We start from the raw sequence: 15,081 nt of genomic DNA, 5'->3' as shown, positions 1-15,081 counted from the left end.
TTATAACCTACAAGAGCTAATAACCCAGCATGCAGATAAAGCATGAACTCAGAGTTAAGCAGCTCTTAATTTTGGAAGCAACTCTGAATCTTGGAAGAACCATATTCTTCAGAGGCCTTAGGAGAGGGTGGGGATGGAATAAGCTGATCAAAAGACAGGAGAAGTTCCAGAATTTTCTAGCTTCTCTTGAGTCTTCATCATCTGATTGGAGGATCCTGGACAGTGGTAAGGGTGCTGTGCTAGAAGTTAGAGCATATTTCATAGTCTCCTAACTTAGGTATATCACTTTATTTCTGGATACTATTCTCCTTCACCAGAAAATTTTAAATGATGGAATTGGAGATAATTTCTTTTAGTTCTGCATCTTACGAAAAAAAGAATGCCCATGTTTCCAAATATGCCCATATTTCAGTTTTAAGTTGGGAAACACTTTTTGAGTGATATTATTAAAATATCCACATATCTGAGTGATAGTACAGTGGGTAGGACTCTTGCCTTGCATGAAGCCTGCTTGTAAGGGTTCACTCCCTGGTACCACTGTGGTCCCCTGAGCACTGCCAGGAGTTATCCCTGAGTGCAGAACCAGGAGTAATTTCTAAGCACTCCTGGGTATGACCCCTAAAAACAACAAAAAATTTCTTTAAATCCTCATGTCTATCAGCCTTTCTAGCATAAAGGCAAGTTGGGAAGCATGGAGATCATCAAAGGAAGTATAGAGGAGTATGAACAGTTGAGAGGAGGGATATTTAATGCCAGTTAATGTTTATTACAGACTTACTATATGCCATGAAGCACTTTCTGTGTGGTATGTTGTTGAATACTCACAACTCTAAGAAATAGATACTGTTATTTCTTGTTTTTTTTTTTTTCAATTTTGGAAACTGAAGCTCAGAGTCAGAGTTCTGAGCCAGGCAGAGTATGATTCAAGAAGTCTTACGTTTCTTTTGGCGCCACATCCAGTAGTGCTCAGGGATTATTCCTGACTCTGAACTCAGGGATCACTCCTGAAAGCAACCAGGAGACCACAGTGGGTGCCAGGGATCAAATCTGGATCATCTGTGTGCAAGTCAAGCACTATACCTGCTGTACTATCACTCTGGCCCCAAGAAGTCTTAGTCTTAACAATAATATGCATGCATCTCTTAGTGTGCTAGGCACAGGAGGTATAAAGGGGGTGGAAAATCCAATTAGTTCAAATTTCCTTTTTATTCAAAGGAAAGTAGATAGGAACGTTAACTATTGACTGAAATTTAACATTTCTTTATTTTGGTGGGGGAATAATTCCTGTTGGTGATTGGTGCCTCCACGAGGATCACACTTGGTGATGCTCAGCATACTGGGTGTGGTGCTAGGGATCAAACCCGAGTCAGCCACATACAAGAGTGTAACACTGTACTATCATTTTGGCCACTGATTTTCTTTTAACAAAGTATAATGGCAGTGGACTAGAGAGATAGTACAGGGGATACTGAGAGGTCCCCCAAGTCCCACCAGGAGTGATCCCTGAGCACAGAGCTTGTAGTGAACCCTGAATACTGTGAGTTGTGGCCTAAACACCAATAAATAAATAAGTAAAGTGTAATGGCTAAAAGTTCTATACAGAACACAAATATGAATGTGTTGCTCAGAAGAGGGAAAGTGAAGATTAATAAATTAAACTGCATCTAGGTACAGATGTGAACATGGAAGGCATATTTGTAGAATGTATATTCATGGAAATAAATTTATCAACATATAAGGAAGATAGCACTGTAGCACTGTCCTCCTGTTGTTCATCAATTAGCTCCAGCGGGCATCAGTAACGTCTCCATTGTGAGACTTGTTACTGTTTTCGGCATATCAAATATGCCATGTGGAGCTTGCCAGGCTCTGCCGTGTGAGCAGGATACTCTCGGTTGCTTGCCAGGCTCTCTGAGAGGGGTGGAGGAATCGAACCCAGGTTGGCCATGTGCAAGGCAAATGCCAAACGCAAGCATAAAAATCTGTAAGTCTACAACTGTACCTCATGGTGTTTCACTAATAAAATAATAATAATAAAAAAAAACTTACATGGGGGCTCATAAAAAAGAAATGGTAGTTATATGACCTGAAGAAGGTGGTAAGTAAAGCTGTGATATATAGTGCTTTGCTACTGAAGATTCAAATAAACATGGTCTACACTTTAAATTTATGTGTTGTGATAGAAAGATTGGGCTGGAGTGATAGCACAGCGGGTAGGGCGTTTGCCTTGCACGCAGCCAACATGGCCAACCCGAGTTCGATTCCTCTGCCCCTCTTGGAGAGCCTGGCAAGCTACTGAGAGTATCTTGCCCACCCGGCAAAGCCTAGCAAGCTCCCCGTGACATATTCGATATGCCAAACACAATAACAAGAAGTCTCACAATGGAGACATTACTGGGCCTGCTCGAGCAAATCAATGAACAATGGAAAGACCGTGACCGTGACCATGATAGAAAGATTGCATTCATCTGGGGAACATAAAGTAACAAAATAGGAGACTAACACCCAAGAGTGGCTGAGATTAGTACCAGGAATTTTGCTCCATGGCTTGGAGGCCAGCCACACATGCTAGGGGAAAAGGAAGCTCAGATAGAGAAGGGAGCACCAAATAAAGGGTGTTGGGAGGATCTTCCCAGGATGGGAGAAGCATGCTGAAAGTAGACTATAGACCAAACATGATTGCCACTCAATGCCTCTTTTGCAAACCACAACACCCAAAAGGAGAGAGAAAACAAAAGGGAATGCCCTGCCACAGAGGCAGGGTGGGATGGGGGGGATACTGGAACCCGTGGTGGTGGAGAATGGACACTGGTGGAGGGATGGGTACTTGATCATTGTATAACTGAAACCCAAGCACAAAAATTTGTAAGTCTACAACTGTACCTCATGGTGTTTCACTAATAGAAATTAAAAAATAAAAAAAATTATGTGTTAGGCTGGAGCAATAGCACAGCGGGTAGGGCGTTTGCCTTGCATGCAGCCAACATGGCCAAACCGAGTTCGGTTCCTCCTCCCCTCTCGGAGAGCCCGGCAAGCTACCAAGAGTATCTCGCCTGCCCGGCAGAGCCTGGCAAACTACCCGTGATGTATTCGATATGCCAAACACAGTAACAACAAAGTCTCCAATGGAGACGTTACTGGGCCCGCTCGAGCAAATTGATGAACAATGGAGGACCATGATCCCCATGTGAAATTTATGTGTTGTGTCAGTCAATAAGTAAGCTGTAAAAAAAAATAGAATAATAGATTGTTGGGAATGCTGAAACTATTTATTGGAAAGGAGGCTGGATTTCCTACAAATTGGCCTAGCTATATAACTGGAATATATTTACTGCTGATTCAAAAAAAACCAGCAGTTATCTTTACATGGGATATCGTAATTTAATTTTAATTTCACATTTAATTACAGAAAAACCTAAGCTGTTGTCTGATATAAGTGCTCGCCTATGGTTTACATACAGAAAGAAATTTTCACCGATTGGTAGGTATATCATTTATTATGATATTTTCTTTCTTGTAGATAGTTTGCCTGGTGTCATCAGTGACCTCACAGAAACCTCAGAAATAACAGCTTACTATGGCAGAGACTTTGATTTAGGGGAGTATTTAAAGTCTTACATTTTATCCAAAGGCTTCTTTGTTGAAGTACCTCATTAGGTATGGTTCCATGGGGTGAGTGTGTAATTTCAGCATACTTTTGAGCCACCCCCACCCCAAGTATTGAGGCTCTGAGTAGTTGGGTAGTATTGTCCCTTTTACTTCAGAGAAAAAGGGAAAAGTAAAGCAAACTTTTGATTTGGATGATGTCTATTAAAAAGCAATTGATGCTTTTTGAAGCTACCTGATTATTAAAGTCAGTAGTGCCTTAAAAGAAGAAAAATAATTCCTTTGATTTTTTTTTTATCCTATGAAGTTCAAGTGCCTTGCCACTGGATGAACAATGATAGATTTCCTTGAAACTAATTATGGGCTATTAGAGAACCAGCTGCTGTCTAGACCAAAGGACAGTTCAGTACACAAAATGAATAGGTTCTCTGTAGGGAAAATCTTTAATGTGTTTGCCTGTAGGTTGGCCTATTTGTCCTGTCATGACCCTGGAGGAAAAGACTATCAAACTCTAATAGTAGAAGGTGTTTTCATGGTAGGAAACTTGTCTGGCTTAGGTACAGAACTGGTCCTACTAGCAAGAATGAAAACAACCTTTGAAGATTAAAAAAAAAGTTCTTCAAATTCTTCAAGGAAGTACCTTCACAGGAAATTGATCAAAAAAGAAATTTTGGGGGTCCAGAGAGATACTCCAGCATATAGGGCACATGAATTGAATATGGCTGACTTGGGTTTAATCCTCGACATCCAATATGGACCCCGAGCTGTGCCAGGTATGATCCCTGAGGGCAGAGCCTAAAGTGAGCCTTAAGCACCACAAGGAGTGCTCCAACCCCCCATCTCAAAGAGCTATCTTTGGTTCCCAGTGGTTCTGAATTGTTAACTTTTCTGAGTGAAAACTTCCTTGCAAGGCTGGAAAACTTTAGCATTTCAACACTGACAATGTTCGGCAATAAATGATTTTTTCTTTCTGTGGATCTCATTATATTTTGTACAACTACCAAATGCCAAAGGGCTCCCTTCCAGCTCATAAATTGATTCACTCCTACCCATTTTCATGTAATTACTCTTCATCAGTCCCTGTAACAAAAGGAAAAGGGCCACCATCCTGATTCAGTTGTCTGACAAGGTTGTTAATACAACTTTAAAGTCAGTCTTGTGCAATCATGCTTATGGCATACTTGCCCACTTCCAAGTTGGGAAAGGAAAGCAATGACAGCAGAATATCTCCTTACGATCCAAGTATCTGATTTCATTGGTACATTGAAAAAGGATATTAAGCTTTCCTTGGCTACTTACATAAGATTTTTGTTACATCAAGTGTTCTTAAAATGGAACCTGTTATCTTTTTGGATTTGTGACTTTTAAAGATGTGGTACATTTCTAATGGTATTATAAATAGTTACTTTAAATAATAGTATTTAAACTGTGATTATCCTAACACCAAGTATATACATCATCTTGAGTGAGTTGCAGAATGCTTTGGCAGATACATTTTGTTCTTATGATACCCATTGAAAGTGGGCATAGTATACTCTTGGTTTCCAGTCTTAAACTTTATATGTGGTAACTAGAGATTGGTCTTCTTATGTTGAATCTTTCTTCTATTTTACATCATTTTTATTGCACTTCAGAAATTCATAATATATGTTTAGAACAGACAAGAACCATATGGAATTCTTTGGCCATTTTTATGATTACATTTGGTAGCATTTATTCCTTAATTAAGATTGTAATTTCATAGGAGTCAGTTGTGCAAAGCTACATTTGTTCAGTCAGATGACAACATGACATGGATTAAATATTGGTAGTCACATACATGGCATTCATTTAACAAAATTTCAGTACACCTTCTGACTCCCAAGGAGGGACAGACTTTGTCCATTTATCTTTATAGTTGACCATAGATCCTGTTTTGGTTAATTCTTTACAAATTTGACTCTGTATCAAAATCCTGATTGATAATCTGGCAGTATCTCTTGCCTGTCTTTTCAGAGTATGTGTCTCTGCCTTCTTGTGTAATTTACAAATATGCCAATGTTTGGGGAAATGGCAAATTATCGGACCTTATATTCATCCCCCTCCATTTTGCTAACAGGGGGAACAGGCCCATCGTCAGATGCTGGCTGGGGATGTATGCTACGTTGTGGACAGATGATGTTGGCTCAAGCCCTTATATGCAGACATTTGGGAAGAGGTGAGTTAAATTTGCTCTCTAAACTGCCTCAGAGACCTCTGCAATAGCACTTACTGCTGCTGGTTTAATATTAACGTGGAATTTGAGGAATATTCAGCAATAAAGTTGTAGGTTCTAAAGTGATGGGACCGAAATAATGGTGGTGGGATTAGTGTTGGAATATTGAATGTAATAAATTATTGGGAACAACTTTATAAAATGACATTAATTTAAAAAAATTTAAAAATAAAGTAGTGGGACTGAAAATTCAACAGACCCCGTGAAAAGAAAAAAATATCAGCCAGAATTTCCTGGCTACACACCAATCCAGAGCTATTTTTTTGGGATGTAATTGAACATTGAGTCAGGTGCTTTATTTAATGTTTGAACATTGAGTCAGGTGCTTTATTTAATGTTTCATTTTTGCTATTGTTCCAGTAAGTTCTGAAACAGATCAGATAACAAAAGGAGAAGAAAGAAGGGTGTGGTGGCGGCTATGTCTGTTTTCTAATCTCATTTGAAATATGTGCTTGATCAAGGATGTATAGTGACCTAAAGGAAGTGTCTAATGAGGAAGCTAGTGCTATTTTGGTTGGGTTCACTGAAGATGCCCATCTGTTTATGAAGGAATACATAAATCAGCTTCCTTTGCAGACTGCTTCATTAAGCACCTTACAATAATCATGTAGGAATGTTTTACTGTTGCTTTCCAAAGTCATGGGCATGATTCCCTGTGAACATCTGTAGGCTGACCTTGGCTGGATGCCAGAATAGGCACTTGGGTGAAAGTCTGGTTTGACCTGGGGGTGAGACAGTGAAAGGGCACCCTGGATTGGGCTGCTTAGCTCAGTTGCTGATGTTCTTTGAGATTTAGAGTTATGTAAACATCACTCCCTTTTTCTTTACTGACCAGTCTCACAAATCCCATTGTAGTTTCTAGAAATGGTTGGGAAAGGGTCTGGGAAGCTTGAAGGCTACACATCTCCTTTTCATATTTTAGGTTATTTTGTGTCTGCTTTCCTTCGGTAATGTAAGAATTTGTATCATGAGTGAGAAAATCAAATCGAGGCCCAGGAAGTAAGGTGATTTTCCCAGGATGATTAGCCAAAATAAGTGTCAATTTGGAAGAGAAAGCAGGTTTTCTGACTTCTCTGTCGGTTTCTCTGCCATATACATACTTGGTATGATAGAAAAGCAGATTTATTACCATTTGCTTTTTAACTTTTACTCCTTGGTAAAGCACTTCAGGATGATTATTCTGGAAGAGAATTTTGTGGAAAATAAACTGGACAAAAGCCCCCAAGTATTTTTGGTTGTTTAAACACAAACGCAAGCTATAGGGAGAATTTAGAAATAGGTCTTGTTGCCAGGCTGGTGGGGGGGGGGGCGGCGGCTATGAGAGGGAACCTGGGAACATTAGTGGAGGGAAGTTGACACTGATGTTGGGATAGGCAGTGCAACATCGTGTCTAAAACTCAACTATGAATAACTCTGTAAATTACAGTGCTTTCATAAAATTTAAAAATTAAAAAATAGGTCTTGTAGTTAAGATGAATTAGAAGATGCAGCTTTGTAAAGTATTCTAGAGTAGTTCAAATTTTGTCAATTTACAATTGAGGTAGGGTAGACACTTAATCACTATCATAGATCTGTAAAGGTTTGTGGTATTTAGAAACAAGCTAATCCGATATCCCCCAACTTGGACAATGTGGTAACTAATAATAAAAAATATTGGATGAATGCAATTCACATTCTGAAGACTATGCTGGATATAATGTGTAAAACGTTGGTTTCAGAAATCCTAGAAACAAAACTGAAAAATCAGGATATAATGGCTGTTGGCTTCAAGTGTATTTCAGCTATGAATTCAACTGTAACCTCAGGAGAGACATTTGTGTCTTGGAAGCAAAGTAAGCCTCAGAAATGTGTCCCATTTGTCAGCGTTCCAAGAGCTAAGGGAGTGGGAGGAGTACATCCTTCCACAATGCTGATTATAGAGTTTCACAATTGCCCTCAATAAGCATAAGTTGCTTCTTGAGGATTTGGAGAGGCTGTGCCTAAGGCACAGAGAGAATTACTGCAGACATTAATTATTTTGGTTTTCATCATAAGGAAACTTTGAACACCTGATAGCAAAGGTATTTGTAGATGTGAAGCTCAGTGTGGCCATTTTTAAAAGGTTGTGCAACATTGACAGCTTATGATAATTCTAAAGCTTCCTTAGTTGTAAATTGTGTCCCCTGTCAACTGCTAAGTGTCAGAATAGCACTTCCTCCTATGAGACTCTTTTGGCTTGACCACAAAAATATAAGGACAAAAGCTGTTGCTGTCTCTGTGGAGATGAGACACTGGTGTCTGGATGATACATGGATACATTGCCAGGTTTTGTGGTAATTTCCTATTTGTGTACTACTTGACCAAAAAGGCCTTTGTCACAGTCTTTTGTATAATATTTTTCCCACTCCATCCCTTGGGCTAAGTCAGTTACTTGACCAACTTCTTTCTGTGCTCTTACTTTATGCCTAGTGAATCTTTGAAAATAATTTGGTTCCAGATGTCATAGTCATCAAATTTAAGATACTTAAAAATGTTCTGGCATTTAAAAATCATTTCTGCCTTTATGATGTAGCTTCTTTTTTCTCCTTCTAACTTCATAGTTAAAGTAACTTTTTTTTCCTAAAAAGACTGGAACTGGGAGAAACAAAAAGAACAACCCAAAGAATACCAACGGATCTTACAATGCTTCTTAGATAGAAAGGACTGTTGCTACTCTATCCATCAAATGGGTAAGGTCACAAATAATTTAAAGAAAATACTTATACCTAGTCTATTCATCCTCTGTCTTTTATGTTGCCCTGCTGAGATGTCTATCTGCTTAATTATTTATGTTAAAATTATAATTTTGTGGGGTGCTGAAGGACATTTGGCTAATGTGTTTATTTTTTCTGCATGAAAACAGCACAAATGGGTGTAGGAGAAGGGAAATCAATTGGTGAATGGTTTGGACCAAATACAGTTGCACAGGTGTTAAAGTAAGTAAAAAAATAAGTTTGGCATTAGCTTCATTCTCCTGTCTTCTATGCCTCCCTCCACCAACAACTCAACTTCCCATCAACCTACCTATTCTTGCCATTCCACAAAGCCACCAAATACCTGTACCACATTGCTCAGCTTTTTGAAATGTGTAATGCATATAAACATCTGTTTTAGTATATCAGAGTTGCAGTCACTGGTACCCAGCAGATGTAGAGATATCTCAAGACTCATTCAATATCTCGTGCCCCTCATCCCCATAGATCGGGACACATATACCAAGGAGTCATCAGTCAGTGAGTCACAGGGTTTCTACGAAGTTAAAGGGTTCATACTAAGTGGGGGAAGCAGAGCCATCCTAGTAAGACATGGATTCTTCCCCTGTATAGTATTAAAATTATTCATTAATTTATCCCTTCATTCACTGGGATCCTCCACTGTGCACAGTTCAGGGTGTACACAGTTCTTTCCTCAAGGAGCTTACCACCTCAAGGATAAACCTCAAGGAAGTTTTTGAACCACTTTGTCATCTGTTTTCAAGCTCAAGGAAGCCTAACACAGTACTTTTGTAATTGTCCTATTAAGTACTGGAATGTACCTCACAACAAGAGGCAGGTTGAAGAGGCCAGGGTGGAGAGGACCGGTGTAGTAGAAGTGAATGTTGTGAGTGATGCTAGCACCTACACCTACAGGGCACCTCATCTGCTACCAGTCTCCTTTTTGACAGACTGTTGCTGAATGAACATTCCATGAAGGTAGAGATTGTATTAATCTTGTTCACTACTGTAGTACTAGTTCTTAAAACTGCCCAGGATATATAAGTGCTCAATAGACAAATGGCTGAAAATGGCAGTCAGATTCAGTCTAAATTTAGGTAACGAAAGATCGGCACCATCTGGTCTCCTTTGGTGGAGCATGCTTCAATTCCTGGACTCTCTGAAGCATGATGGAGGAATCTGCTTCACGCAAAGTACAGATGGAGCACCAATTCAATTATTAGCAAATTTTTAGCAAACCAGAATACTTTAGAAATGTGTTTGTTGAGGAACAGTCTGGATACTTTTGAGTACTGTTCTTTGAAAACAGTGCAACCTCTCGAGGTCACCTTAGTCTGGAGTACCTTTTGGGGCATTAATAGCTCTGCTTAGTGAGGATCTGGCAATCCTTAAAGCACAATTTAGGGATCCCTAAGGCCCTGTATGGAAAATATAGATTAAAATGGCTGTACCAAGTACCCATATTCATTTTAACATTCTGGGGTTTTAATTAATTAATTTTGGGCCACAGCTGGAGATGCTCAGGGCTTATTCCTGGTTCTTCACTCAGGAATCACTCCTGGTAGGCTTGGGAGACCACATATGATGTCAGAGATTGGAACCTGAGTTGGTCATGTGCAGGCCAAGCACCTGACCCACTGTATTATTGCTTTGGCCCAAAATTCTTGGTTTTTAAATTCTGTTCCTCAATGTTCACCTCTTTCTTCTGACTTTTCAAATCCCCAACAATGAACAAATGGAAAGATATGCTTTTTGAAAGGAATTTCAGTTCTGATTTCTCATGGTTGTTATTAAAACCAGTAGATCATGAGGATAATGACATTATTGTTTTGGAAAAAAATACCACTAGAAAAGAAAGGAAATAAATCAAATGACAGACATAATGGAAGAGGTGAATAGCTCTTTTTGGGTTGTACATAGCTACTGATCAGCAGGATCTTGTGTGGAGACCAACTGTAACCAGAATCTCTTAAACATGTTGTTATTGTATGTGGTGAGCTGCTGTAAGGAATCCTCTCTCTTTCTGAATTTTCCAGATTCTCCTGGGGTTTATTCTCCATATTATCTGTGCTCGAGAGCATTATATATATTTTATATTTTTTAAAAATAATAGTAAGTTTGAGTATCTTTAAGAAAACAGAGGCCAGAGAGATAGTACAGATGTCCAATTGTGACACCCAAACCAAAAATGAAAAAAAGAAAAGAAAATGGACTCTCTTGGGAAATAGACACAACAATAGCTTTTCTTTCCACTGTATAGGAAGCACGTTTCATGAAGTAGACTGCCATTTTGTAAAGCAGTACCTTCTCTTCAAGGTTCATGAACAGCAACTGTGTCATTCTACAGGTCTCTAGACACAGGATATTGCACAGTTGAGTCAAAATGGTCAGGGCTGTCATGAAGCCCAGCTTCTGTTTGGTGATTTTAGGAACACTGGGCATAGACTGTAGTTCTTACTATTGATATTTTCCCTTCCCTGTTTGTGACTTCATTCTATGTTGCTTTGCAGGAAGCTTGCTTTATTTGATGAGTGGAATTCCTTGGCGGTTTATGTCTCAATGGATAACACAGTGGTCATTGAGGATATCAGTGAGTCCCCAGCCTGTTTTACCTTCATGGTTGGTGGGTGATGAGTTACTTCCCCACCATTCAGAAGCTTAACGATGAGGGAGGTGGATAGAGAGGAAAAGAGAGAGGAGAAGAGATGGTATTAGAACAAAAAAGATGAGAAGGAGAAGACCATTAGAGGGTTTTCCGCTGCCTTCAGTGAGGTATCCAACCCATTCCCTACCAGGTGTCTAACGTGTAGGAAATCAGTTAAATTACTGACTGGTCTTCTGTGGCTGTCTCCCATTGTCCAACCTTGTGCTCCTGGTTATAAAGGATATCCAGAATACACAGTGTCTGTCTTAGAGGTCCTCACAGACTAATTGTGAAATGAGACCCAATGATCCCCTACTATCTGGTGGGAGGTCAGTGCTCAGTTGCTAGAAGGAAGAGAGGTGAGGGCTGGAGAAATGGCAGAACTTCTTTCAGGAGAAGGCTGAGCTGGGGCTTGGAAGTCACAACCAGATTCCTTTAGTTTGACACTTGGAATGTCCCATAGGCCTGGATAACTGTCATTTATCCACCTCTCTTGTCTTCTATTTCTAGAAAAAATGTGCTGTGTCTATCCCTTGAGAGTTGACCCAGCCAGTGAGAGTCCCCCTAACTCTCTGAATGCTTCAAACCAGAGTCAGGTCACCTATGCCTGCAGCCCAGCCTGGAAACCCCTGCTGCTCATTGTGCCTCTTCGCCTGGGCATAAACCAAATCAATCCTGTCTATGTTGATGCATTCAAAGTAAGTCACATCTTTTCCCAAGCCCATTGCTGCCTGCCCATCACATCGCCATGTGAGCATAGAGATCCGTGAGCAGCAGTCCACAAGTGAGTTGAGAATCCTGCATTCTCTTTCCCTCTAGGAGTGTTTTAAGATGCCACAGTCTTTAGGGGCATTAGGAGGAAAACCAAATAACGCCTATTATTTCATAGGATTCCTAGGTAAGAAAAGAGGAATTACAAGTAAGTCATTCTGGGCTAGGGAAGGGTGGGCAGAAGGCTTTTTTGGGAGACCAAGCAATTGCAATTAGTGACCCTTGGCAGGCCTGGAGATACTGTCTCTTCTGGTCAGCCCATTCTGTTTCCAACTTGATCTGTGTAGAGTAGCTCTTCTGGGGGTGGGATGGGGGGGCTCGGATCCATCCTCCTTTGATTCTCTTACTTCCTTGCCTCTTGACATAGTGATTCTAGAGCTGCTTTTTTACTTGTAAACAGTTTCAAGGTCACAGTATTGCTTAGCACACCCCTTTCCTTCCCGCGGGAGCCAGGGCTGTGGGATTTCATGTCCCTGACCTTGTTGATCTCCTCTTGTTGAGACCTGGATATTCAGACTAGAAACCTCCTCTGGCTCCCTAGGCCCACAGAGCTAGGCCTGCTGCTTCATTGTTCAGAGCCATGGCTGGTTGGGAATTAGAGGAAGCAAAGAGAGAGGTATTCTTTTCTCATAATGGTGCTATGCCTTTGATCCACTAACCTTCTAATAAAGACTTTTAATGTAGCACAGCACTCCGGGCCTAAAATGAGACTTTGGGAAATTCAGCCATTGTATACACCGGTTATGACCAGAGCTATTTAAAGCTCTTGGCACAACAGATGAGCTGGCGAAGTGTTTCTCAAACTTTCAGGAACATCCTGAGAGCCTGCCGTTTATAATATAGATGCATCAGGTCTCGGGTAGATGTGCAATTCTGCATTTTTAACTAATGGTGCTAGTGCTGCTGGTGTATACATACCATGCTCTGAGGACTAAGGTCTAGCTACTTGGTTAGTGCTGAATAGCACAGGTAGATGGGTGATGTGACTAGGGGAACACGGCACAGGATTCCTGTAGTGGGAGCATGACCGGAAAAGGGCTCTCAGAAGAGATATAAGTTTAGCTTTCAAGGCAGAGCCATAGCTAGGCAAGAAAAGTCAAAACAGGCTCAGTGTGGGAATGGGGTGTGCAGAGGACAGGGTGAAATGTGCTTGGTCATGTTTCTGTCTCCTCAGACAGTCAGGGAACTGTGGTCGGGTGAAAACAGACATACTTTGTACCTGGCCTTTTCTGGAAGTCACCACTTTCTAGCTCTGTGATTGTGGGAAAGGTATACCAGATCTCTCAGTCTTAGGTTCCTCTATGGAAAACAGGGCTAACAGCTGACTCCATACAGAGCACTCAGCAAAGAGCCAGGTATATAGGCCACACTCAGGAAAAGGTGGCTCTATCCTGCCTGCTGAACTTTCCTTTGCCTGCTCCATCTCCGTCTCCATCTTTTGTTTCCTTCGATTTTTCGGTCACACCCCAAGCTAGGACCTCTCACACGTTTTATGATCCAGCTCTTTGAGCTAGCTTCTTTCTCTTCTTTCCTTTTCTTTCTTTCTCTTCCGCTTCTCCCCTCTCCCCACTCACTGCCTCTACATCCACAGTCCAATTTCTTAGCTTTTTCTAATGCTGCCATCTATTGGTCAGTTGTAAGAATTACAGCTTGATGGAAAAATTGGAACCAAAGAGGCGCTTTTCTTAAGTAAAAAACCGTGTCTGAAGTGATGTCATGTGTGATGACATGATGAACATGTCAGTGTACATGTTCCCTGTTCTGAGCATTTAGATTCTTGTTAAGGAATGTTGCAAAAATCAATTTCCTGGGGTTGGAAAGATAGTACAGGGGTTAAGGTGCTTGCCTGACATGTGGTTAATGGAGTTTGATTCTCAGTACCACATATGGTCGTTCCCTGCCACCCAGCACCAACAGGAGTAGGCTGTAAGGACAGCATATATTCAAGCCCTTTGAATGATCTCTCTGGATCAAGAACTGCCATTTTTCTTAATGGCAATCTTGTTCCAGGGACTCTGCAAAGTTTATATATTTATGTCTGTATCTGTACCTGTAATACACATACACACAGTTATGTATGAATATTTGTGTATAGAGTTAACACGAGACCCATGTGAAGGCAGTATTTTCTTTTTTTCCTTTTATATATTTACTGACTTTCCTTTAATTCAGCAACTTTAATTTCTTTTTTCCCCATTTCAAATGTCCTAAGTATTTTCTTTTTAAAAAAAATATTGAATCACCGTGAGACAGTTACAAGCTTTCATGTTTGGGTTACAATCACAAAATGACCAAACACCCATCCCTCCACCAGTGCACATTTCCCACCACCAATCTCCCCAGTATAACCCCCTTCCCCACCCTCCCCCTACTTCCATGGCAGACAATATCCCCCATACCCTCTCTGTACTTCTGGGCATTATGGTTTTCAATACACACACTGGGAGGTGATTATGTTTGGTTTATTATCTACTTTCAGCACATATCTCCCATCCCGACCGATTCCTCCAGCCATCATTTTCTTAGTGATCCCTTCTTTATTCCATCTGGTGAAGGCACTATTTTCATTTCCATTTGATTCATAGTGAAACTGAACTTGAGCATTCTCTCAAGGTCACTCAGTAGTAAAGTCAGGATTCAATCCCAATTTGACCATGTTTCTGACCATATTGCATTCCTTCCCTAGGACCCCCATGCCCACTGCAAAGCTGAGAAAAGCTCTAGTTGTGTGGGACTGTTGCCAGTTTAAGACTCTGGCCATCAGATTTTGCCTGTTTTGAAAGCTGCCTGCCCTGTGCCCGGCTAGAGGCTGCCCATGTAGATATGTAGCATGAGCCCTGTTTCTGCAGGTGGTTGGCCAGACTCCTCCTTTCATGCCTTGTTAAAGATCTTGGTTCAGTGTCTATATAGAATCTCTCAACCGTATCTCTTAATCATACATAGAACCTAACAGCCTAGAAGTCTTCACACCTCCACCCTGCCCTCATTACATGGGAAAGAAACAGAATAAGATAAGATCAGTGCCTTCTCCCACTTCACTCTATCTGTCTAACATGCAACACACACAGGAAATG

The 15,081-nt window shown here is 40.7% G+C and overlaps 1 protein-coding gene across 5 annotated transcripts in view; it reads left to right on the top strand.

Moving 5' to 3' along the window:
* ATG4A (autophagy related 4A cysteine peptidase) overlaps positions 1-15,081 on the top strand; it is a 110,500-nt gene that overhangs the window by 41,014 nt on the left and 54,405 nt on the right. The window contains exons 3-9 of one of the 5 annotated variants that reach the window (XM_056125755.1): positions 3,410-3,481; positions 5,705-5,803; positions 8,467-8,568; positions 8,742-8,814; positions 11,103-11,182; positions 11,747-11,934; positions 12,056-12,134. In XM_056125755.1, coding sequence (XP_055981730.1) covers positions 3,410-3,481; positions 5,705-5,803; positions 8,467-8,568; positions 8,742-8,814; positions 11,103-11,182; positions 11,747-11,934; positions 12,056-12,134 — 693 coding nt within the window. The remainder of the gene's footprint in view (positions 1-3,409; positions 3,482-5,704; positions 5,804-8,466; positions 8,569-8,741; positions 8,815-11,102; positions 11,183-11,746; positions 11,935-12,055; positions 12,135-15,081) is intronic. The other 4 variants (XM_056125756.1, XM_056125758.1, XM_056125757.1 and 1 more) reach the window with 4 other exon arrangements.

The sequence above is a fragment of the Sorex fumeus genome, unplaced genomic scaffold, assembly GCF_029834395.1.
Source record: "Sorex fumeus unplaced genomic scaffold, SorFum_2.1 ptg000058l, whole genome shotgun sequence".
Classification (NCBI taxonomy): domain Eukaryota; kingdom Metazoa; phylum Chordata; class Mammalia; order Eulipotyphla; family Soricidae; genus Sorex; species Sorex fumeus.
The sequence above is the reverse complement of the archived record's forward strand: the minus strand, read 5'-3'. Positions and strand labels throughout refer to the sequence as shown.